Source organism: Diorhabda carinulata, chromosome 1, assembly GCF_026250575.1.
Source record: "Diorhabda carinulata isolate Delta chromosome 1, icDioCari1.1, whole genome shotgun sequence".
NCBI lineage: Eukaryota > Metazoa > Arthropoda > Insecta > Coleoptera > Chrysomelidae > Diorhabda > Diorhabda carinulata.
The window spans coordinates 10,394,961-10,422,946 of record NC_079460.1 but is presented as its reverse complement, the minus strand read 5'-3'; the positions used below and the strand labels follow the sequence as shown (position 1 = coordinate 10,422,946).

The 27,986-nt window shown below is 30.4% G+C and overlaps 1 protein-coding gene across 1 annotated transcript in view; it reads left to right on the top strand.

Annotated features, from left to right (window-relative positions):
• LOC130893783 (atrial natriuretic peptide receptor 2-like) overlaps positions 1-27,986 on the top strand; it is a 110,878-nt gene that overhangs the window by 8,613 nt on the left and 74,279 nt on the right. The window contains exons 2-11 of the mRNA XM_057800158.1: positions 11,196-11,388; positions 13,250-13,424; positions 14,160-14,362; positions 14,998-15,112; positions 15,191-15,489; positions 16,325-16,531; positions 16,588-16,672; positions 17,641-17,755; positions 20,593-21,082; positions 24,694-24,846. Coding sequence (XP_057656141.1) covers positions 11,196-11,388; positions 13,250-13,424; positions 14,160-14,362; positions 14,998-15,112; positions 15,191-15,489; positions 16,325-16,531; positions 16,588-16,672; positions 17,641-17,755; positions 20,593-21,082; positions 24,694-24,846 — 2,035 coding nt within the window. The remainder of the gene's footprint in view (positions 1-11,195; positions 11,389-13,249; positions 13,425-14,159; positions 14,363-14,997; positions 15,113-15,190; positions 15,490-16,324; positions 16,532-16,587; positions 16,673-17,640; positions 17,756-20,592; positions 21,083-24,693; positions 24,847-27,986) is intronic.

Here is a 27,986-nt window from a genome sequence, read left to right as displayed (position 1 = left end):
TCGAATCGATTAAAATTGCGATTCAGCCATGATGGCATGCATCTTGCACAATTTAATTCGAAATAAAGAAGGCTACAATATGCATGAACCGCCCGACAGTACTGATGATACGATTTGAGAGGAGAGATATCGCCTTCAGAACATTCCTCGTCCTTTCCTCGGCCTTTACTCTTGGACTGTATTTATTGTATGCGGAGATTGGAGGGACACCTAATGTCTCATATTAGTTAATAATTTAAAAAATCTAGGCGTCTACTTTTGTCAGATATTGTCCATTTAAATCCAATGAAGCCGATTGAAGTGATTATCACTTCATGTTGATTGATATCCTCTGATGTCTATTGAGGTCGAAACCCATCAATTCTTATATATTCAGTTGAATTGACGTCTACATGTTGATTGATGTTTTATGATAAGTTATAACAAAATGAGAATATTCCTTAATCGTGCAATATTCTAATGAAACTATTCAAACCGTAATTTAAGTTTTTTTAGGAATTCAAAAATTCATTTCGGCTAAAGAAAGTTTCAATTTTCTAGTATTATTTTTCAACGCACATTGATTATTTCATTATTTACAACATAGATCAATCAATGTGATTAACAAAATTATAGTATGATTATATTTATAGTATGTATTTGCTGACTTAGTAATTTCATTTTCAATTCAAACGTTCGTCTGTTTCATATGAATATTTGTTGTTTTTGTCTGATTGATTGATTCCTGTCAATCACAGTTATTTTAGTATGAGTACTTGGATCAACTACCTATTTTTATTGCGCAGGCATGTTTATTAACAGATTTTTGAGCAAAATTGTTCACTTTATCACTTGTTACAATCAACGCAATCTTTACAGCTGGATTTAATTGTATAATAAAATAAGAAATACTTATCTATATCTATTACAAACACCGCTATTTATATTTTTACTTACCTTATCGAATTATTTCATTATTATTTATAATTGATTCTCACTGGTAAATAACATTTCCGAACAATTATATGGATCCAATACTCAATAGATACTTCCAACAAAGTAAAGTAGATTGATACGATTTGTAGAACGAAAGTAAATGGCTAAATAGTAATCCTATCATTTCTAGTATTTGGTGGTTTTATTTAATCTTTCAGTAGAATTTATAATGATTAAATTTGCAAAGAGCATTAAACAACATAAGTGCGGGAAATTTTCTATAGGAAGAGTTTTAAGAAAGAACAAAAACTGTTTTAGAAGTTTATTAAAATGGGTAAAATATGAGCAATAGGAAAATATTATGAAAATTAAATTTGTTGCAGAAATAAAATACAGGCGTTGTAATCGATATTGAACACTTTAGAACTACTCTTTTAGAAATTATGTGCAACATGAGGTAATGTGTTCCATGCAAAAATTTTAGTGCGCATATAAGTACATAACCTTAATATGTTCCTTTATTAACCGAATTTCAAAATTTCTTATAAATAGCCTTATATGTATATTTAGTATACATACATATTACTTACGACCATTGTTTCGTATTTTTTGAAACGTAACAGAAAGTGGGAATTCTATCAATAATGTCCATATCGTATTTTGTAGACTAAAAAAATTTTTTCGGGCTTACCACCTATCAGATCTACTGTATCATCAAAGAAAAAAGGAAGGAACAAATTCGTTTTTCTCGAGGGAGGTAGCATAAAGCCATCACATATTTTTTAAAAACAACTTTCAGTCTGCGGTTCGTTGTTGAATTACAGTAAAAAATTGTTTTCTCACTGTAACCGTTGGCTACAATGATGGCTAGCTAGCCATACTTTTCCAGTTTATCGGTTATCTACACTCTAAACTTGCATTTGCGCTGAAAACCAATTAATATAATATAGAGAGAATAATACGTTTGCCGGCTCTCTTCAAATGTTGTGAAACATTATTATTGATGCCAATTTATCTGTTTGCTGTCTTTAAACTCTAAGGTTTCTGTCGTCAAAGTGTTTTATTCTTAAAAGAATCAGAATTCTGACCTACTCGAAATAAATACTTATCTTTCAAATCCGTCTAACGCCGGCTATTCTTCTAGATTTCGATTTTGTTATGCGAAATATAACCAACGAACAGTTCAAAAACTGATATTACTTTGTGAGTTACAGAAATGTTTTCAGTACATAAATTCGTATAGAGAGCATTTTAGGGTCAATAACATTACCAAACCGAAGATTGTAAAAAAATATTTTCTTCTAGTACGGTTATATCTAGGAGGTGTGTTTGGGTGATTTTGTTCTATGTTTATTACAGTAATATAATCTCGTGTATTCATCTGTAGTATTCTCATCTTCCTCATTCTACTAATGATAAATTTCGTTGTTAGTCGGACCTTCATCATTCACAACAACAACAACGACATAAAGCCGCTGTGCATCTCTTTCACAATTACCTCATTAAATGGCCTACAGAAACATCTACTCTCCATCCATCCATATTATTAAGGAAATACTCGTAGAAGGCGTGTTACATCTATTTGTGAAATATGGAAGAACATTTCTAGATCTATTATCAATTCACTTGTAAACTCTGATGTTTTCTAGATTTTGCGGAGTACAAAACATCTTAAAACACCATTGTACGAATATTCTGGGGATATCCGCAATAAACTGTCCCATCTACTATTGCTAAGTCTTATTTACCTTATTTAACGTTCGAATGTGACTTTATGCTTGCCGTTGGATGGTTGTACATATTGAAAGTACCCAACGCTAATCTATTAGAACAAAGTGATTTATTTTCCAAAAATCTAGTTTCTAAAAGTTACTGGAATACCTAGATTTATAAATTACCTATTTGTTTGTATAGAAAGCAGGCTTTCACGCAACAGTGTTTTCTTGAAATACCACCGTTATATATCGTATTGGTAATATAAAATTGTTATTCAAGATCTTGAGCGTCCACATTTTGTTAAGGTTGTCACTAGGGTCTCCAATCGGAGGTAAACACTTTTCTACAAGATGATAATGTGATGGAATGTTATCTTGAAAATTAAGAGTATACTCAACCTTCAATCTGATAAATTTTAAGCATTTGAAATATTCCGATAGCATTAGCTAAAATTATATGAAAAAGAGCGTTCTAATTGATATGAGATTGTTTTCTTGATTCAAATGGATAGTTATTGAGAAACCCGAACTGAAACCATTTGGGGCTCTCAGCTTAAGCTCCCTCTACCGCGAGATCTGGGGGGTATGGAATACCCTCAACAATGTGGAGGTCCGGGGTTCTTCCCCCGGATAATTTTTGAAAATCAGATTCTGGAAAACGAATGCTTAATATGATTTTCGACTTTTGTTGTCTTTATTATTTATAAAATAAGGAATTCACATTATTTTATGGCTAGCAAAACATTACAAACCACATGTTTTATTATTTATTTATAAATTATAACGGATTTCAAAATAAAGTTATTCACATCAAACTATTAATCGGTTAGGTCAAAATTATTTGTGTGATAAAAATAAACACATGGATTTTAGAGACTGGAAAAATAATAGTAACATTAACATTTTTTTAAATTCTTTATATTCAGCAGTTTACAATGTTGTTATACTAGAAAATTAGGGGCTTAACTAAATTGAGATGATCCGACATTTTACTTCCCAAACCCCAAAGTAACAGTTCTTTTTAAGCAACTCACTTGTTGAAGTTATTTCATATATTACTTAATTTTTGTCTAAATCACAAAATTAATCCCTTTGAACATTATTAATAAGCAGGTTGGACATAAGGTGGTCTTGGCCTAAAGATGACCGAATATTTTAAGTTCAGCTAAGTTCACGTGTAACTTAGCAAGAAACCATACCATCTACTTATTACTCTGTATTTTCTGAGTAGATTGTAAATTTGCAATTAAATTAACATAAAAAATAACATGTAACTTGGGTAGGTAATTTTTGGATAAAAACGGACAAACCCGTAGAAACAATCACAGTATTTAACCTGAATGGACCCGGATAATTCAAATTACAAATACATTTTCAGAAGATACAGGCGTCTTGTTTGAAAATACTCTAAAAATGTCAATCTGCAGCAACTTAAGAAATATAGCGATTATTTTGTGTCATAAAAACATCATTAGAATCCTAAACACTTACGGTATATCTAAATTAATTTACAGTAATAATTATACCTATAGAGTTAAAGACTATTATAGAGCAGTGAATATATAGCTTTCAAATTATATTTTGATAAACTTTTGCAGCTCTGCTGAAAAATAATAGCACGACTGACAAATTCCACTGGTCGCACCAATTGTAAACGACTGACTAATCCAACTTCATCTGCTGCAAAAAATAAATATGTCTCATAGAAAAATACCGTGTATTAATTTGAAGTATCTATCGCTACTCCGTGATTTTTTGTAGATTTATAATTAAATTTCAAAGTTACTGTCTATAGGGTCTAAACGTCCGAGGGTTGTTATCTTAAGCGTATTATTTTAAAGTTTATTTCAATTCGTATGAATAATATTCTATGTGTATACTTAATGAGTATACACATAGAATACTTACATAAATTGAGTCCTTATAATATTCAAAATATTACTGTAACTTACATCCTGTGTGATATAGATGCTTCATAACTACATATACTTTATCGACTGACTGGAAGAATTCGTTATAACTCTATCGTCTCACATTATAAGATTTTCTTTAATATTTGTCACTCTTTATTTCACAATTTAAATGAAAAATTGACAAGTGTTTTGAATTATACATAAATGTTCTAAAAATAGATCCACTTCTTATCAAGTACTTCTCCTACTAAAACAAAATATAAATTAGATAAATACGTTTGTCATCACTTTTACCAATATAGAGTGAGGTGTCCTTTATTACATTTTTTTAATCGCTGTGTAGTGAAAGATTAAAAAACAGGTGGCTATATATATATATATATATATATATATATATATATTATATATTATTAGACTGTTCTGATTAGGATGTGAGGGATATTGTTACGGTTATAATCATATGACGTACTTGATGCGACTGAATAAAATCAATGTTTTCTTCTTATTGTTATCACATGAAAAAGATAAGAATTGTGAGTAGTAGTTTGATTTAAATACTAACGTAGGTCGGTTTGATAACATATTCAAAGGAAGATCCCATTAAATTAAGTCCCGCGTTTCATAATTCATAATTTAGCTTTAATGTTATTTTAATTTGAATTTCATGAAATGTTTCGCTTTAGAAGTCTCCTTTAGTTGCAAACGCCAAACGCAAACATAGGGTATGTTTGAATTCTTAGCTGACCCTTAATAAGTTGAGAATAATAAAAGGTTCATGGCATAATGGCCAGATTTCGTGCTCATCCGAATTGGAGAGTATTATTGTCCGAAGACGAAAAATTTATCTACATACGAAAAAACTATAGCTATAGCCTATAGAACTCTCCAGAACTGGAGAATTCTCAATGCGTCTTGGCTTTGAAGTAAAGATTTTCTACTAGGACAAATCCTAGGAATCTCCAATAATAAATATCAAAATTGGTACATGAGTCAGTTCTAAAAATAAGAAACAAATAAAAATATATAATCGATTTATATACATAAGCAACACTGACTTCATTTAACCAAAAATCCTTAAAAATCATAATTTTCTATATCAACACGACCACAAAAATTCATTGGACTTAAATTTGCTTCCACTATACTGGGCAGATTTTTTTTAAGTCCTGCTTATTACTACATGCAATATACAGAACTTGATGAAAAAATTTGGGAGTTGGTAGATGACGTGAAAAGAATGCTGTAACATGAAAAATTTTTCTTATACAACCCCTTATTTCCTCATTTCTAAGTTATACGTTTTTAAAGTTGCGATATCGGAACTTATAATTAAGTATATTTTCTGAATTATGCATTCGAACATTATGAATTTTAATGGATGATTATATATGTATATAAATTGTAATTATTTATTGAAAATACTTACAGGAGGTATTAAATCACAATCAAACATTTCTAATTGGATTGCATACTATCGAAAATCGTGTTACTTACATGAGGAAAAAATTAAAATGTAGAAAAATTTAGTTGGTTAATCTAAAACTATAATAAATGTTCGAAGTGGGCATCGTGCACTTCTATACATTTTTGGAGTTTACGGAGGGTATTTCTTTGAACTTGGAAGAGCAAGATTCTGCCTTATAGCGTCATAATGGAAATTTATTCTATCGATCCTTACATTCTTTGTGTTTACCATATACTAAGTTTTTATGATACAAAAAAAATAAATCCATTGTAGGAAGTGGGGAGGGGCTCCATCGTGCATGAACCACATGTCTCTGTGAATGTTTGAAAGATTATCACATAATATGGGGGAGAAATTCTTAGTGTCGCTAACCATTATCACTCCCTATTCCTGCCCACAGATTAACACAAAATCATCGATGTTGATTCTTTGTTGAATTTGTACCGTGAGGATTTCAATCCGCCCATAAATATAAATTATGGTAATTACTAAAAACGTCTCGTATGAAAACAGCATCATCAGTATACAATACTTTTCCAACAAATGTATCATCTTGTTGTTTATCTAGAAACCAACAAGCGTAGGCCGGTCTTGCTGGATAATCCTCTACTTCCATGGCATGCACTTTCTGGATGTGAAAGGGTAAAGAAGTTGCTCCTGGAGAATCCTATAAATAGTTGTCGTTGATACGTTAAATTGTAGTGACATTTTCCGTGCGATGGGTTGAGGGATCAACTAAAGCTGGGGTTCGTATAGTTCGTTGTCGACCTTCGCCACCTTTTTTGGTAGGACACTTCCTAAAATATCATTTTAGAAAAAATAATTAAGACTAGTTACCTAATTTATGTAGACTCCAGAAGTGTGTAGAAGTGCAAGGTGCCCACTTCGAACATTTATTAAAGTGTTTTCTTTTGTTTTTATTTGATAAGTTGTAGGTTAACCAACTAAATTTTTCTATATCTCAATTTTTTCCTCATGTAAGTAACACGATTTTTGATAGTATGCAATCCTATTAGAAATGTTTGACTGTGTTCTAATATCTCCTGTAAGTATTTTCAATAAATAATTACAACTATGATAATTTCTTCAGAATGTCAAGTTTATGGCGAACGGTTTTCTTGGCATGTACAATGATCTAAAAAAATCTAAAAAAAATTTGCATATCACCTAAACCAAAAATTTAATCGAGTTAAACAAAGAGTATTTTTTGTTAAAAATCGATTGAAAAATTTATTTTTACTATCTTTAGATTATATCGGTTGTCCCTGTAAAAGTTATGGATTGTTGGTGACCTTCAGATAGTAGTGTATGAACTATTTGTTCCGTCAAACATACTACATGGACATACGTAATCAATCAATAAATATCATAATGTTTGAATGTATAATTTAAAAAACATACTAAAATATAAGTTCTGATTTTGCAACTTTAAAGGCCTATAACTCTCAGAAATGAGGAGTCGTATGAGAAAATGTTTTCCATGTCACAGCAATATTTTCATGTCATCTACTCATTCCCGAATTTTTTGTATCAAAAACCGGAACACCTGTAAATTACTATAAACAAGCAAGCTGGTTGTTTATTGTGTTGTATAGAGTATGTTTGGGACTAATGTCCAGCGACATAATCCCTCACTGTTTTCCTTGATAATTATTTTGTACTATATCCGTACGTTGGTTCACTTATTTTGAAATGATAATTTGAATTTGGATGCCACGGTAGTTTTGTCTAACCAAATATTCAAAAAACCGTAGAGAAACCAAATGTGATGATTGTGGGTTAGTTCCTGGCCATAGGTACTGTCAGAAATTCTTAGAATAAGTTGTTAGAATAAGATTTCTAGAAACTAATCTGTAACTAGATTTAAAACTGCAACGCTTAATACAAATTATAGTGATGTTACTGCCGAAATATTTGAATTAAAATGCGAAATAAAATACAAACTCGAATAATAGAAAAAGGGAAAATAGAAACAAAGAATCTGATCTCAGCAAATTGATTTAAGCTTAGTTTGATATGCTGTAGAAGCGCTGTTGCTCATTTTTTCTCTACCTGTACCTGCAATAACATATTTTCAAGACTGTTTACGTTCCCTTTCTAATGGAAATGTTAAATTATTCTCTAAAATAAAAAGAGTATAGTTTAAAAAGTATACAGTAACCTAAAGCTAGCGTTATTGTCTTGGTATCCTTGAACAAAAAATTAGCGGAAGTTTAAATTTCCACGTGTACGAAACTTTGAATAAAATAAGAATCAATCAAATACATTAATTATAAATAGGTTCCAAGCTATAAACCTAACTGCACTGGACAACTATTTACATTACCTTTATACGGTTTAGTGTCCTTACATTATCATTTGTTAAATATTCAAAAATAATATTTTGTTACAACTTGCTGAAGTATATTCGCAATTTATCAATTGAATATTAAATTTAGAAAATATAGATGTTTTAGTTTTTATGAATAAAATTATGTAAATATACATGTTTTGATTTATAGAATCATAATATGAACATGTTTTCTGTATCTAAATATTTTCAGACAATAAAATTTTGTTTACACGTCTACTATACATATTGATTCGACAAAATTAACATCGATTTTTAACTATTTATCTTATAACAAGCTATTAAAATAAATCTGGTAACTATAATTATTTTTTGATAAAAAAAGTCACGAAATGTACTAACTAAAATAGTAGCTAAACTATAGGATTATATTTCTATCAGAAATTATATTTATTAAATCCGATTCAATATTTTAAGATTTTAGAAAAATTCAATTTGATTTTCTTTTGTTGATTCTTCATTGAAACGAATTTAGCATAAGAATAATGTGTTGTTTGGTTCTCAATAAATGGGTAATTATTCTTAAAAAACCTACTTCACACAAGCTCACTGAGGATTCTGAAAATGATACACATTTTCGAGTTTTACCAATAGTACTTTTTTGTTCAACAATCAAAGTGATAACTTTGGACTCTACTTGTTCAGCCTAGGATAATATTAAAGCATTAGTTTAGCATTTTTTGTGGTCGCAGAGAATTCATTTGTCGAGGCCTTAAAATTAGTACCAGTAATTGCATTCCGTGATTTGCGGTTCGGTTTTATGAACTGGATTTGAAAATTAAGAGAAAGGTTTTATTTTGGGTGAGAGGGAGAAGACATGAAGTAAAAAATGTCAAGAATAATTGTTGTTGGGGAACTGTTTCTTGATGTTGTTAAGCCAACTGAGGAATGGTTCTAGTTTTTGATTACATTAGATTTAACTTAGGTTAGGCTATTTTAATAGGCCGATAACTTCAGAAACAAATTTCGTGTAATTCATAAATCCCATTATTCGTGAAACAAGAAGTAGGTAGTAATTTCTGGCATCTAGAACCGCGATAAATGGATTCTGCGGTATCGCAAACGCCAAATTAGCGTGGTTTATTATAATTCCAAACCGGATGGATACGGAAGTATTTCCAAAGTTTGAACGAAATTATGTTTAAAATTTTAAACGAGCCGTCTATGATAGGTAAATATAAAAAAAATTAAACGATATATCAGTTTGTAAAATATATTTGTACCAAATCTCTTTACAATGTTGCTAGGATTTTCGACATCATTGTAAGACGTGTATAATTTTTTCATACCTTTTACCTTGAAAAGGAATGTCATCATAAAATTTCATTAATGAGTGAGTCCTAGTATTTTTTCTTAATTAAGCTTAATTACTACATCAACAAATACCACAACAATGAAATTGTTATAGTATTTACTAATCCCACATGTCCAAAAAAATTATGCAAGATCAAAGTTTGCAAAAAAGAGTTTTTTGTAACTAGAATCGTCAGCTTTATGATAAAAATAGTTCTGACCAGAATTATATTCATATTCATTTCGTTAATATTCCCCATTTCTATTTAGTTACCACGTCATGTGTAAGGTAGTGTTAATTGAAGTGATTTTTGACATCAAGTTGTTCCCACAATAAGTTTATTTTTGAAGATTTTTAACTCAAATTTAACAAAATGTGAAATGATTTCATTCAATTTTTTTTTTTAATTTAATATCTTCCTGAATGATTGCTACCGCAGTTTCCACGACGAGTTTTTGATATTACATTTTAATTATTATTATAATTGTCAACAAAAATAAATATCAATCCTTGTATTTTTTGTGATAATGACCAATTGATATACTAGTTTAATAGTTATATCATCCATATTTGAATCATTATTATTTTCTATATATTTCTCCATGGTGCGATTAAATGCTTCATCTCGAGGACAAGAAACATAACAATCAGTATGATTCATCATGTTCAAACCTTGCGAGCAAAAACAGTTTCTTATATTATCAGAACTAGTTACTTTCAGAAAAGATTCTTTGAATGAAACTATACAAATTCTTATCCGAAATTCCTGTACTCGTTTCTATTCATATTATTCTTCTTACTAACAAAAGGAGCAAAAATTATTTAAAGATATTTGATTACACGGGCTCAAGTATAAAGAGGACGATTGAACCTTCACTTTTTTTCAATGCTTGCAAACAATAACGTTCTTATGCTACGAACCACAGTAACAAATTCATTTGAAGATTTTTAGGGATGAAGAAAAGTCGAGACAGAATTCAGAAATCACTCCAGCATAAATTTCAGTGAACAATGTTAGCAGTTAAATCTTCAGTAGAGAACCATCAGGGATAACGGTATTGCTATGAGACCTCAGAAAAAAAAGCAGTGGCATGCAGATTGAACTGCAAACGGGTGTTGCTCATGTGCAAAATATGAGTTACTCACAATCACTTTTCTCAAAATTATCTTGCAATATTCAATAGTTTTACTTATATAACGATGTACATAGTTACAACTGCCAGAAATGGAAAAAATATTGTTATGTAGAAAATTTTGTATCGACAATTTATTGAATCACTCTGCATATGAAGAAGTATTATCGGATATGTTACTTCAATGGCTTTTGAACTTTTATGAGAAATATATCGGTTATATTAAATTAGTAATTATTAATAAAAGCACCCGTCATGGTTTGATTAATGTTTCTCTTTCAATTTTTCTTGGCCAATTGAAGTAATAGACATGTTACAAATGCTATGGACTATAATTTTAGAGAAAATACTTTTCTTTCCATCCATCTTCTCTCAGACAAATAGTTCTGTTCATCCAATTCTATTTACAGGCAATAAACATCCTACATCAAGTGGAAAAGGATGTTAAGAATCTTGGCATCTTGCCAAATGAATTCAACGTTCATTATTATCCACACGATGATGGATGTAACCAAGGTAAAGCTTCAGGAGTAATTGTGCAAGCTTTACAACAACAAAAATGTTTCCATCTCATCATTGGTCCAACATGTGATTATTCAGTAGGTAAGTGTAATAAATATTTGAAATTGTTGTTTATCACATCATTTCATTTTTGTTCACCAAATATACCCATCAACATATAACTTTTTATCGATTAATGAAACTGTATTCCATAAAATAAAAATTGATTGAACAGAAGTTAAAAATTTATATATTGTGTTGGGAAATATTCTCATAAAGGATACATTAGAAGTTTTATATATAATATTGAAAGATTAAAACTTTCGAATTAAAAATTCGACATGAATTACAACCTCTTAAGTATAGTTCCCATCGAAACGGAACAGCCCGGCGAAGCACTGTCATACGAAAAGTTTCCGCCCTAAACCTGTAGATGTCAGCACTTGTCAATATAAGTTAGGAAAGATATTCTCACTAAAGCTCCATTAATTTTGAACGCTTAGTTTTTGTTTGACAATCGTTTAAGTCAAGATTTTTCTGAAAATGGAAAAAATAGAATATCGAGGTGATGACTCTTTAGGATGGTCGTGGGATTGTGTTCATTGACTATCTTTAAAAAGATGAAACAGTAATAAGAAAGTAACAAGCATCATTGCTTAATAGTTAAAGGGAGGAATTACAAAGAAGAGACCGAATTTGAGAAAAAAATAGTATATTCCATCAAGACATCGCTACTTCTTACCCTTGGGTGATCGCTATAGCTGAAATTCAAGAATTGCACTTCGAATTGGTTGTCTATTGGTGGTGTATTCACGAGATCTTGCCTTCAACAATGTATTCCAGTTGTCTAATTTCAAAATTTTAGTTGCAAGAGGAAAATTCCATCAGACGAGAATGTTATCGTAAACGAGCAGAAAGACTGCAACTATTATTTGGAAGTTTGAACAGGTTAGACTATTGCAAGTGTAGAGACTTGAAAGTATACTATGTTGAAAAGTAAAAATGATTACAAAAAAAAAATATCTTGTTACTTTGTTAGGTTGGAAACTTTGAATACAAACCTAGTAATTCGGGATTCTAGCCCCACATAAACTTTAACAAAACATGAAATATTGAAAAACGTAAATGAGTAAAAATTTGGACTGAATCTGATTTAGAGAAATTATTATATAGGTTGGAATGTGCGTATTATTTGAAAAGACAACAAAAAATAGCCCGCCTAATTGTTAATTTCTGGAAATGGTGACTGTTGGATCAGAATTTTACTGGACGTAGCCTTATCACTTTTTTAACTCCATACTAAAATATAATCTCAAACTGTTTGCATTCACCATAGTTTTTTCCACTGTAAGAGTATGAAAACTACTTGACAGGCGCACACGATGCTGGTTTGCGCGACTCGTATTCAAAGAGTGCCGCTAATTTTATAACGTACACAGCTGTGCCAGGTTATTCTGATTTAGAGAGCGCTCTGCAGTGGTCATTTTTGGGAGGGAGTTTAAGAGTTTGACACAGATGGAACATTAGAATATAAGAAATCAATAGAGTTTATAAAAAATGGCTGTCAACTTTTGAAGAAAAATTTGAATTCGTCTGGTAAAAAATTGCAAGATTTGTTGTGGGTTCCCAAAGAAGTATCGACATCTCACAATTCCTCTGAAGAAGTATAATATTATAAAGAAAATATGAAGTCTCAATTCCATTCCTTTGATTAGATTGGTTTCCACTCATCAATTTCCCCTTCTTTGAATAGTAAGAATGCGTTTGCGATTAATGAATATTTTCAAATCGCGAAGTTATCATCTTACACAAACTGATCAAAGCTTCGATTTCAAAGGATTCATTTCGTTAAATTAGTTGAGTTTATGACGGTTACGTTATTTAAAGCATACAATCCATATAAATATTGTATTATTTGGATACCACTGCTGACATTTTTATTTATTACATTCATATTTTTTAGCAACTGTTGCACGGATGGCACAATATATAAAAATTCCTACATTAACACCTACAGGATTGAGTTTTGATTTCACAGACAAAAAAACAGAATTTGGTGACGAAGTTTATTTTTTAATTAATCCAGGGAAAGCTGATTTCCGAGCGTTCACAGAATTTTATCACCTTATACATGATAGGTAAATGACATATTAATAAAAAACGCGATGCAAAATATAAATATCTATAGAAAATGGAATGTTTCCATGCTTCGAGTTATTTTTCATGTTTATAATGTCATGATCAAAAATTGCGTTTCATTTCTCATAAAATTCAAATGTTGCTTGTCAGTTTGTTCAATTTCCAATTCAAATCATCTACGACGACTTACTTTTGGAAAATTAACAAGCGTTTGCTTAGATCACCCTTTTTGAAAAAAGTGGGACACAATTTAAATATTTTCATCCTAAATATCTTTCTTCCAATAAAAAAAAATGGGAAATTTTCATTTTGAATGAATATTTTTGTCATAGTATACTAATCGCCTAGTGGGGGTAGACGTTACCCTCATAATAGTATATAAAGTGTCGACTGATGCATCATTTTATGGGACTTTAATTCTCTTTTTAATGTTTGCTTCCTAAGTCTCTAGAAGTCATTAGAGGTCTCTTCTTAATATAAATAGTCAAGACATCACTAACCTTGTTTGCATTTTCAAGAATTAACGTACTAGTCACGAATTTCCTAGTATGCCTTTGATGGATGAAAATGGGTGCCTTCACTCAAATTTGTTGGTATTACCTCAGTTATAAATAAATCCATAACTTATATATATTTTTCCTGACTTAGTTGCTTATTTGCGGAATATAATATTTTTGCTTGTTCAAACTAACTTGTTTTATGTTTTAAAAATCGTGAGTACATTTGAATTTTAGATATAAGTGGACAAAATTAGTTTTCATGTACCAAAAAAATGACCAGCAGGAAGTGAGTGGATCAAAGGCTTGTTATCTTTGCATGACTAATTTAATGAATGAATTGAAAAGTAGCAAAGCAGATTACGTAGATGGAGATCTTGACAATTTAGGACAGAATTATACAGAATTCTTAACAAACAAAGTGGGAGTAGATTATGGAAGTGAGTATATAATTATTATTCAACTTCAAAAAGGTTTTACACTCTTAATTTGTATGTTTGAGCTAGTTATATTTTGACGTATACGTTGTACGTAATCTATTAATACGTTATATAAGGCATGTGAATCATTCCATTTTTCATGAGGACAATAAAAAATTATTTTGATTTGATGAAGATACATTTTAATTCATATTTCCTTCGAATGTCTATTCAAATACATAATTCAATAGGAGCTTACAAATGGGTGTTTAACCCCTTTGAGAATGAACTTTTATATTTCTTTAAATATTCCAAACCTGCTCTAACGTAAAACGTAGTGTGGATGATATGGAAAAAAAAGTCGTAAGTAGAATTCAGTCGCGGGTGAATTTTTCAACATGACTGCTTCACATCTTATTGTTATTGTGATAAAATATAGAATAATTGAAATGTCGACATTTATGTGACGACTTAGAAAGGAGAAATCGAAAATTCAACACTGTATTTCTGATTGCTCAAACACTGCTTATCCCGAAATGAGTTTTCAGATATACTTTGTATGGATCAATTTTCACTTTTTTGATTTTTGATATGTAGTATGATTTTTTCAAAGTTCATATTTATGCTGAACTAATTTGTTTTAATGATTTTTTCAGTTATAATAACTTGTGGATCTCATAATAATGTCAGAGATATGATAATAGCAGCAGCCAAATTAAATATGATGAGTAGAGGAGAATATACTTTCTTCAATATAGAACTATATAATAAGTGAGTAAATTCAAATTTCTCGGTATATTCTTTATTCTATTCTCTATTCTTTAAACAGCTATAACGCTTCATTTCTAGTGCTGATGAACCATCAAAACCATGGTATAAAGAAGGAGATACTGAGGAAAATAATGAATTCGCTCGTATAGGTTACCAATCCGTCTATAGTTTTTTGCCTCTAGCAGAAACTGATTTTGAATTAGTGAAAAAAACGGGAAGAGGAAGAATTTGGCTTGACGGTATTTACGATGGAATGATGATGTATTTTCAAGCTCTCTCTAATTATACTGATAATTTCCCCCTCATTTCCACTGATCCAAACGTCAATATTGTAGGATGCAAAATGCTGGATAAAATGATGGGAAAATCATTTTTAGGTAAGGTTTGTATAATCTATTTAATAAATGAGTTATGAAGTGAATAGTAGTCTCTAGTTATATTTAGTATATTGAGTATTCAATATTCACGACCTAATGAATCGAAAACATACAGTTCTTCGTGCCTTGACAAAACTTGACATCTAGTTTATTTCTAGTGCTAGATCTTAGTAGTCTTACGTGTGGTAACTTTTGCATTTGCACTTAATGTCGTATCAATATCTATTGTAGCGAATAATAGTTCAAATTTCTTGGAAGAATAATCAGGAAAAATCCGTATCTCAAAATTGGATTTTATATAGAAATAGGTCGTGCTAGTTTTGAAAAAAAAATAGAAGAATTCGAGACATGGAAACGCCGAAATATTTACTATTTAATGGAGAAAACATGTAAAAATATACAGATGTAAAATACCGTCTGCTACAATCGATATTGATGGATGATATGGAAGGATGGAGAGAAGCTGAGAGATCGAACAATCATAGCTCGGTAACATATAAGAATGGACCGCTATACACAGTACGGAGCATCTATTTTGTATGACAGAAGACAGATCAGCTGTAGCTATAGTAATTGCCAATGTCAGGATGATTGAGCACGGTCGATGATATATCGAATAATTAAAAAGTGGAGTGAAGCGTTTTAAGAAAAATTGGATATATTGTTTACACATTAAATTATGAATATGATTTGTTATATATAAATTAGTTTATGTACTACAAACGCTATAAATGAGTTAAAAACCATAAAGCTATCAATCTATAATCTCATTAAATGAGTTATGATATGGATAATATATAGTTTTTTTCAACGTTTTAATGTTTTTCTGTTCTAGGAAGAAATGGAAAAATGTTTCAAATGAATTGTAATGGTGTCAGAACACGTGAGGTTGCTCTGGTTCATATGAATTCCTCTGGAGGCTATGAAATTGTAGGACTATATAACACATCATATAAATTAATAACAACTTGGACTGTGGATGAGACTTTTAAGCAAATATTTGATACCCCAAAATGTGGATTTGATTTATCAAAATGTCCTAGTGAGTGAAATAATGGTGTAAATTTTTGTCTTTGACTAATTATTTTGATTTTTAAGCATTCGATGTTGTCAAAATATTGGTAGTAACGTTAGTTGTGGTAATCATATTGGGGTTATTGGTAGTTGCACTAATTTTTTATAGGTTAGTATCACATTTTTATTTATCAGTCAATGGATTTGTTTGCTTTTCATTTCATTGAAAAGTTATACTATTTTCACTGTACAAATGCATTGAACTAATTATTGAAAAATGAAGCAATTTTCGACAAAATAAATTGGTAAGATAATAAGATATAGGTTGAATTGTAGCAGTCTGGAGCCACAACAGGAAAAGCAAAGTAGAATAGGTGAAGAATTTTTGGAGAAAAGAAAATAGAATGTATATAAGAGTTTCAAATGACAGATTAACACATTCTAGCTCCAAGCTTTCGATATCTTCTCATACAAAGATTGCTATATTTATTTTTGGCACTGGTAAAAATTACTGTTTCCGACCATCACTATCTGATGCAACTTACGTCAATAAACATAACTTCAACCACAATATTTTGTCATTTAATTGCAATTCATTTTGCTTGCATTTGAAGAAAAAAAAATGGAATTGACCCGTACATAATTGAATTCAATATATCGAAAAGCGATGAATCTTTTGTAAAAAACTGCTATAATTAATTCAAATGTTGCCAAAGTTGCAAATGTTTCAAAATCATAGAAATATTGTCTCTGAATCTTTTTTAGTTCAACTGAAATGCGTTTTGAGAGAACAATACAAGCAGTACTCTAAGTTATGCAAATATAGTACGGACGCTACTTTCAGTTGAAAACACTCGAATGATTTTTTGCTAAAAAAGAAATTAAGCTTATAAATCAAATCCCTCACTTTGCTCAGTCATGGAAAACTCACAGTAAGAAAAATCGGCTAAAAAGACTGTTTTCATATTATTAATAACGATGAATATGATCACATTTCTATGATTTAAACTAGAATATTCTACAATTGACAAAATGATTCAGTACCAATTCGCTTTGCATAAGACTTTGGACGAATCTTTTACTTTTGGATCATTATCATATGTTTGAAAAAATTATATACTTTGAATTTTGTTCCAGACAAATCAAATTAAGACGTGAAATTGAAGCTAAAGCTTGGAAAGTTAAGCATAGTGACATAGTATTTACTCCAAGTAAATCGCGGGCTAGCATCTACTCGTCGACTTCTCTAAAGGTAAGTTAGAGCATCTATTTTATACCTTGTATACAACGAAAATTTTTTTTTTAAATCGCTTAAATTTATCTTTCTATTTAAAATCACTTTTAGTTAAACAAGCAAACCGATAACATTCTAAAAGGACACACTCTTTATTTTTCTCCATTAGCATTCTTCTTCCGATTCATATATGCTAAGATTATTCCAAGCAGTTCGACATCAATAATTTACTTACAAAAATTCGAACATTTTGAATGCTACGGAGAGACTTTGGAGTCTGTGATTTTATAACAGTATTGACTCAATAGTTGTCCTCATAATACAAATTTGACTTTTTCCCAATATACTCTTCATTATAACAGAAATAGAATTAATTAGATATTTTAGTTACTGAAAAACAAAATCGCAATGTTTTCCATCCTTAATATACATAAACAAATACAATCAAATACTCTGTTGTAATACTCAATTACGTCTCTCTTTTTTTTCTTTATAGCTCTTTGATTAGAAGATCAGAAACATTTTCATCTTAATTTTGCTCTTGCTTCTCTAGAGCCATAATGATACGAATTCCTCATATTCCATTTCTATAGTACTAGTTATTTTTTGCTAAAGCGGCTCATTGTATAAACTATAAGATGAGCTTCTAAATTCTCCACTCCGATATTTTTAATAATACCTTTAAAAGCGCGGTAACATGTTTCAAAATAAATCTAGAAGTAACAGTAGAATAAAATCAGATTTTTGATGTTGGCTCATTTGAAAATACGTTAGAGCTTCTCATTCCGGTAGAATGTACTGAAATCAAAAGTCATATTTCTAAATTCCTTTCAAAATTACTTTCTCAGTACGTATTTAACTTATTGCAATGGCTTGATAATAAGAAACAGAGAAATGACGTTTTATAATCAAGGATAATTATAAAGATAAATGAAGTTATTCCATTTAACTTTGAAACAAAAGTTTTGAGATGTGAATATATAATTCCAAGAATCAATACTTGGGTGTATCAGGAACAAGAATCGAGGGAAAATGTGTATATAAAATAAATTATTGAGTGTGCTTTTATAAGGTGATCTAATAAAAACCATTAAGAAAAAATATTGAAAAGGGGACGGACTCCACTTGACACACAAGAACGCCTTTTTAGGATATAAACTCGGCCGTGTAGTACTTCGTGGTGATTAATTTGGAGGAAATCACCGTTTGCGTTTCCAATGATCCCATAGGACGTATTCATATCCATTGATATGAATACGATTGAGTGATAAAAAAACGGTTCTGGACAGTGCCGCTAAAACAAAACGTGTCATGTGATGGATCGGCTGGCTGGCTTTGCTCTCGGACGGTTTATGGGGGGTCTCAAACCTCTGCTTCTATCATTCTTTTAATGTATTGCAAATGTTCTCTAATGTTGTTGGTCTTTCTGATCGTTAGGAGCCAGTGAAATCAAAATGAGCATTTACAAGCTTCTGATGCATTTGAATGACCATCGTAAATGTTATTAGTCGCAATTGTTGAGGTTACCACCCTATGCTCTTCTGATATTTGGCTAACTACTCCAACTCAAATTGTAAATAAATCTAATATTTATTTGTTTGAAAGTTACAAGAATACATGGAGGAAACATGCACAAAAACGACATTATTTTCTAATTTCCTAATATAATTTCGCTTTCCAGAGGAAGTTCAAATTTTGGTGAGCCCGCCTCGTTGCATTCACCAAATTATAGTTTGCAAAAATTGCTAGGAATCCAAAGTACGCAATGATTTCGAAATAATTTCAATGTGAACACAAACTTTTCATTCTACTAAAGCAAATTTAAATAGAACGTCACAAATTTAAATTAGAAGTGTTCCGCCGGATTCTGACTCAGAGTGAGAATCCCTAATTATTAAAATCCAAATCGATCAGAGTCAAAACAAGAGTTATAAAATAGCTGTTTGGAATATTTTGAAACGAAAAATTTTTTTTAAAATATAAAAAATATTTATCGAGATTAGTACCTAACAAAAAGGAAATTGGTGAAATTAGAATGAGTATTCGAAAATTACGTTGTTCCCGTTCCACATACATTGTAAATGGGATCCGTCCACCTTGAAATATTCTTCTCTGGAAAGTTGAAACCTGAGCATTCTTGTACGGACTCAATATCCTTAAAACATCTAAGTTTGGACGGGAAGTTTAGATTAACTGGAACAAATATGTAGAGCTCCAGCATCCCTAACATTTTTACATTCCTATCATTCCTGTTAACCTTGACAGGATTTTGTTTCAGTAAGACGATTGTCCTGATAACAATAAAAGTATAAAATTATGTGGATAATATTTCTCATAATGAAACAATTTCTTCAATTGATTCGATCAAATGGTCTTCCAAGTAACCATTTAAATTTCAATATAGCTTTCTCATCAAAATCTTAGAAGAAGTGCGAAGAAATTTTTTGTAGATAATTACATGATTTATCTGAGCTGATTTTAGCATAAAAATAATGTTACGTTAATAAATCTAATTTTTTTTGCATAATTTTTTTTTCTGCTCACTCGATGGGACGTTTCCTTTTAATTATATATGTATCTCGTTTGGAATCTATATACATATATTATCATAGTTTTTGGATTCAATGACTGGACTATAAAATACGTCCATTCAATTTTATGGAGCAATTAAAGGACATATGGTACAAGGGAGTGATAAAAAACTGAATTTAATATGCATTAATAATATTTATTTCTTACTAGATAACAAATTAAATAAATTTTTTGCAAATCAACGATTGCATAACAGATTTGATGAAAGTTGCATGTTAAGGGTATAGCTAATTGTTTATAGTAATATTTTTCACTTTTTCTAGGCAGATCTTGATGGCTTCAGTTTAGCAGGCGACAGACAGACATATGCGATCGTAGGATTTTACAAAGGAAACCGCGTAGCGGTGAAATATCTTCAAGAACAAAAGATTGAATTGACTCATCAAAATCTTTATGAACTCAAAGTGATGAAGGACTTGGCTCATGATAACTTAGTAAAGTTTTACGGTGCGTGTTTGGACATACCGAATTGTCTATTAACTGAATATTGCTCTAGAGGCAGTTTGCAGGACACTTTAGAAAATGAGAACTATAAACTAGACTGGACGTTTAGAATCTCTCTAATAATGGACTTGGTTAGGGGTATGCATTATTTGCACCGAAGTCCTATTAAATGTCATGGGGCGTTAAAGTCCACGAATTGTTTAGTTGACAGCAGATTTGTGTTGAAAATTGCGGATTTTGCATCACCATTTTTGAGACCTTATACAAATGAGGATAATTTCAATGTGGATGCCCACTCATATTGGCAAAGTAAGTCGATTATAGTTCCAACATTTCTATTAATGGGGTTTAATCAAACATGTCATTTACGCATTCATTTAATCGAACTTTTTCAAGTGGTATTTTGAAAATTAAAAAAAAATGTATTTTCACTAGAATATCCGTTATGACATTATATTTAATGAATTTTTCAAAAGATATTTTATAGAAAATGAAATTAAAAATCAAGAATAGATAGAGGCGTTCTATTGTTTAATATTGAGATATATAGAACTAATGATCATGACTATATGAGATATAACAGGTGCAGAGTGGAGCTACTATTTATGAGTATAGAATTGAATTGTGTCTATTTATATTGGTTTTTTTAATAGAAATTATTTTCAAAAATTATTGAAACTATTGGCATCTATCCTAATTACCGAAACTTTTCGAAGTTATTCCGTTGGCTTAAGTATTATGATTACTCCTTTTTTCAGCACCGTACGAACTCCTCTGTTCATGGAACCTTCATGGGATATATTTTAGGAAATATCTAGAAATTTCTACTCTGATCAAATCAGATGCGGGAGAAGTTTCTCGTGTTAGGCAGTCATTTTGTAGGTGTTTTGAACTTAGTTTCATATGGAATATTAGGTGTTATTATTAATGAATTTCCTTAGTAAGTTCTTCTATAGTGCTTTTTTGTAATACAAAATTATAAATTTAAGTGTTCGAGTGAGAACTGAATTCAGTCGAGATGCAATTCAATATACGGTATTTTATAATCTCAGAAAGCATCGTAATTTATAACTTGAAATCCCAATGTTATTTCTTCCATATAGGCTTGACATTTAATCATATTAATCATTTAATGGAATATATCTTTAATTCTGGTTAACAGTATGCAACTCATAATGTTTTCATAAGAAAATTCATATTCACTTTTCAATTTTCTAAGTAATGATCTTTTTTGCGAAATAGCGAATATCTAGTGGAGTATTATCTATTGATAAAAAAGTTTCGAGATATGATTGACATTGCCATTATAAATTTTTAATAGTGAATGTACTCATACTCGACATGTTGTCATACGAGTGCTATTTGAATTGTTTACAAATACTTGAAACATTCATCTTGGTCAAAAAATGGAATTGAAACATGAACATTTTCATGCGATGTCTTCCTATGGCTTTCAACGTGGATTTTTGGTAGTGAAGCATCAATTCGATCAACCGTTTATCGCTTCCGAATTCAATCGTGGTCGCACTTCGCTACAGGATGATTTCGTGAAAGTCGTCCAAAATCGTTGCTCTGCGTGCGTAAACTGATATCGCGAGATCATCATGTGACATACCGTGAGATTGAGGTATATTTGGGCATTAGTTCCATCTGCATACATTCAATATTGCATGAATATTTGGTTGTCAAAAAGATTTGCTCGCGTTGGATACCGCATAATTTGGCAATCGCTCAAAAAAAGCTCGTGTCGATTGGTACAAGGATAAGCTGAAAAAATTCCATCACGGTGCTTCAAAACACGACTAAAATATCGTGACAGACGAACAATCAATCGACTGTATGGATCCAAATCCAACAAAAGTTGCTTGCGCACGAGGCATTTCTAAAATTTTTTTGCTAAAAATGTTCGAAAAAATCAGGGAAACCAATCGCAGACGAATCATTCTCCACCTTAGCTATGCGAGCTCTCATACATCAGTTTAAACAAAAATGTATTTGATTAGTCAAAAAATCGAATTGATGGGTCATCCGCCATAAAATCTTTGTTTGGCTCTCTCTTCTTATTTCCGAAGATCAAAAATAAATTGTGAGGTCAACGCTTTTCTACACCCAAAGAAGCGGTTGAAGCGTTCAAATCACAATATCTTAATCAGAATGGAAAAATGCTTCTCCAATTAGTTCAAACTGATGCAAAAGTGTATTTATCTTAATGGAGAATATTTTAAAAACAATAAAGCTATGTCCAATTATAAATATTTGTTTTTATTTGTCCAACTCGAAACTTAAATAGTCATCCTCGTACATTACTGGAGCACTTATTTTGATTCATAGATTTCTTGAAAGAATATGAAAATTTTGACAATCGTTATCATGACAAGCTCAAAATTGTTAAAAAAATAATTAGCAGGTACAAAATGCGAATTGGTTTCATAAATCATACCTGCTCTTTCTGTAAATTATGCAGAAAATAAATAATATACATGCTGGCGTAGTAAACTTATTATCATACAATAATGATTCTCTATTTGAGCTTATTGTTTTATAATGTCTTATATGGAGGATATCGAATTACTTCACCTCTTTTAAGGCAATGTCCATCTTAGCCTCAATTTTTCCATTCAATAACATATAACTAATTGCGTTTAGATAACAATTTTCTCCTCGCTCGACATCGTAACATTTTTACCTCTCCCATTTTTTCTGACCTCTTTTCATCGTTGCTAATAAAATTTCTCCTATAAAAAATAAAACTCAACCTAAATCTACAATTTATTGGATATAAAATTTTCTCAATATAATAAATGTTAAAATAGGGGAAATGGAAATTTCTAAAATGCCAGAGATGAGCAAAAACTTGAAGGTAAGAGAGCTTGTTGTTGGTTCATAAGAAAAAGAGCAAAATTCAAATATTTAGGTCATAACAAAATCGAAAATATATAAAAATTCGTGAAGTACATTTTCAACGGTAAGTTGAAGAGATAAATATGTATCGGTTGAAACTCTGTTGCTCTGTGTACCTCAAACCTGCTTTTGTTCATTAATCTGGAATACTATAATAGGATAGAATAAGGATTTTAGTGAAGATATTTTTCTGCAAGTTATATTTCCATGTGAATGTTAAAAATATCAAATTTCATCTAACCAAGGCATAAGCTTCCCGTGAACATTGAATTACACTGAATTATCAAATTAAAAATTCAGGAATGTTAATTGTCACTACGATATAGCAATGATTTTAGGTTCAATGGAAAACTATTTTAATAGTTATTGTTAAATGTCCAGCTCACGAAATTCTCGATTCTGGGTCCGAATTTTCTTACCTTTGTTTTCAAAGGGTGTTTTTTGGAATATGATTGGAAACAGTTGCACAGCAACTTCTAAGATTAATAGCAAACTCTACTAATTATATATCTACCGCTTTCGGTACGCGCAGTACTAATACACATATCGTAATAACCAGCTCTTCTCAAATACATTACTAGCTTGAGCTCATATTTGAAATAATTGTTTTCACCATTTTTATTTTTGTTATCTCCTATTTACTGCAGGTAATTTGAAAAACTTTGGAGGGGAAATCGAGATTTCCAGAAATTGCAAATTTTCGACGGGGTACAAGTCCCCGTGAATTCAATTCATCCTTTGATACTTTTTATCATAGACATTTTCCGAATATTATGTAATATCATGTGCACTTTTTGTAAATTGATAAATTCTCATTATTTATTCCAATTCATTTTGATTTGGGTGCTTCAGTAGTACGCTTTGTTGAAAAGCAGTAGACAGTCCAAATTTTATCATTCATTATTTTTCCTGTAGCTTGTTATTGTTATTGAATATTGAATTAGAAAATTTTTATTAAAAGCAAAAACTGCAATATCACTATTGATTTCCATCAATAAATTTACATTTTTTATACTCAGGACAACTATGGACAGCTCCAGAGCTTTTGAGAGAAGGTACGACTTCTTTCAGAGGAACGCAAAAAGCAGATGTTTACTCTTTTGGAATCATTCTTCATGAGATCATTATGAGGAAAGGTGTGTTCTATCTAGGCTACGATATTGATGCAAAACGTAAGTTTTTGAATTAGATTCAGCATTGACCCAATTACAAAACCGATTGAATTTTTGATACTAATTTATTTTATTCCAACCAATGAGTAGCTGATTGACATATTTTGAATAATCTAATAAGTAAATGACTGAAATCCAATATATTGCAAATCGAACACTTATGCTAGAGTTAATTTCACCTTAAATCGATTGGAATCCAATTGGTATTATTGCATAGAAGACACTATTTATCATGTATTATTTCTACAAAAACGCTACGGCCAGAAATTAGAAATTTAATATACCGCCCTCTCCAGTGTTATTACAGATTATTTCATATGAATAAATATGTGCACATTGTTGAAAATTATATTTAGTTAGCTGTTTAGGCATTTGGTGTGAATACTAGTTGCATTCATTCGATAGCCTCATAAGCCCTAAAAAATGTTTCGTCACTGGCTATTTTATTGTTTTGAAACTAGCTACTTCTTTGATATTTATTAAGTTGATCTCTCAATTAGCCTAATAATCAATATGCCATTAAGACGAAGACTGTACTATTCTTTTAAACTTTTGTAAAGAATACATAATGAAGAAAAAGTACCCTTCTGGAGAGCAATTCTAAACCAACCTTTACAAACCAACAAAGCACGGACTATGAGATCTTTCAATCAATTATTAAATAAATAAATATGTTATTAAGGACTTGGGAAAAAATGATGATTTGCTTGAAAAATTATAGCTTTTCCTTCTAGACATTCACTTACAGTTACAGTGATTTATGAAAAAGCAGCAACCTTTTAAAATAAGATTGGTCTTTAATGATGAACTTTTCTTATTTTCCTGAATTTTGCAGAAAAAAGAGATAAATAAATAGACGGAAATAAAATTTATCGTCTTGATAACAGAATTTTTTCTAATTTCTGGTCAAAATGGCTTTTAATTGAAAAGAGATTCCATCGAAGACATACTAAACAAATCGCTAAGAGTTCTTCACAGCTTTGCCAGTGGAAAATGGTTTTAATCACTTCAACAACAATGTAAATAGTCGTTTTAGAATTAAGTAGCCTTGTTCAACAATTATATTATATATGTACAATTGATTCTGTTAAATAATAATCAGATGCACTTCCATTGCACATATATATTTTTTGGCATAGAAATTGCAAAACCCAGTAATTTCTGAGCATCAAGACGAATAAAGGAAAGCCTCAGGAAAGTTTGCGAACAAAAATTATAAATTAGGAAATGAAGATTGCATTTGTACAGGGAAAAATGGCCTTTTAAAAACTGCATACGAATAGTTGAAAAATACAAAAATTTATAACTCGGAAAATATTATCGGAAAAGGGGTCAATCTCTCTACTTCGAGGTTTTCGAGATAACTGAATACAAATATCACGATAAAAAAGGTTCTGGTGGTTTTCGAGATAGCTTAACATCACGATGGCGATGTCCTGCGGGGTACCTGTTCCCCGTGTGGTTGGTTGAAAATTCGTAATGGAATTGGCCGAATATATATATATATATATATATATATATATATATATATATATATATATATATTGGGAACGTGGCAAGGAAACACCAAAGTGGACTAATTTTGATATATTTTCCGAGCTTTCAAGCTGGGACTGAAATTATGGTCAAATATAATATAAGAAATATGTATAAATGTATAACAATAATAAAATTTTAATTACAATAATTAATTGAGATTTTCAGTGATTTTTGATAGTGTTAATGCTTGTATAAATTTTAAAACTCATAGAATTAAATATTCAATATTCAAATTGACATTGATAGAAATATTGATTAATTGAAATATTGATTCTGGTTACTATAGGAATTTTCATTAATGTTGAAATGGTTAGATTATGAATGACTTTGAATTTTCATAGGTTAGATAAGGATATGTTTTAGTGAATGATGTTATATATAATATATAATATAATAGTATATAAATAATATATATAATATTGATTGATAAATTTATAGATAACATCAAATTTCAATAGGTTAGGTCGTTATGAATGTAGTTGAAATTTATAGTTTAAACGAGGTTAGTTGGTTGTTAATGGCGTTGAATTTTTTAAAAATTTTGTTTTTCCAAAATCTAAAAGATATGTATTAATAACACCAAGGTTATTTAAATCAGTTTTCTTATTAATGCATTGATCATTTTGAGCAATATATTTTGTTTCTAATTTTAAACGTTTGTGGTAGTTTTTTTCATTTGTCAAAACTTTGGCAGATGCATAATTCATATTGTGTCCTTCATGATAGACATGAGTCGCTAATGAACAGAATTACAATGCAGCATTTTTTTTGTGAAAAATAAATTAATTTCCTCGAACCTCACTCAGGTGAGAGTGTGATATTGAATTTAATAGAAATGAATTTGTCACAATCCACCAAATCTGTTACTAGATATAACTATGTAGGGATGAAAAATATGGATATCGGCACGTCTCATATAAATATTGGCGAATGCACATAGTAAGGACACCAAAAATTGGAATAATAATTGTGTGCTTTATTAAATACTTTTTGAACGCTTTACAGTCAACCGGGTTTATTTCTATAGAACACGTGGTTATCACATGACTCATTATCATAATTTTCTACTCAATTCTGCTATTCAATAATTGTCACAAAAGAATATAACGCAGACGCAATATGGTGCCAACAGAGCATAATCAGTTAACTACTCATTTTCTGATTTTTTTTAATTTCTTCATCTCTAGGAGATTGAAAAATAGTTTTCATCTACTACCTATAACTATAAATTGTTTTGAATAGTGATGTCATCTGGATTGGATAAACCGTTTCTGAGAAATATTGCATGGAAAGAAATCAGTATATTAGTTCAATTTTTAACATAAAAAAACTGTGTGAAGATATGATTTCTGCACCCAACATATATGTTCAGCATAAAAAAATGTACAATATACTTAATTTTCAAGGTCACCGAAGCTGTGAAGGTTCTGATGTGTTGTTTATGATTTTCAAAAAATGAATAAATACGTTCTACATTTTATATTTTCAAGAAAACACATTTTGCAAGTGCAGTTAATAGAATTTTATCTTCTATGAATGTGTTAATCACAATAACATATTCATCAATGAAAAATACAAAAAAAATCATCTGTGGAAATTAG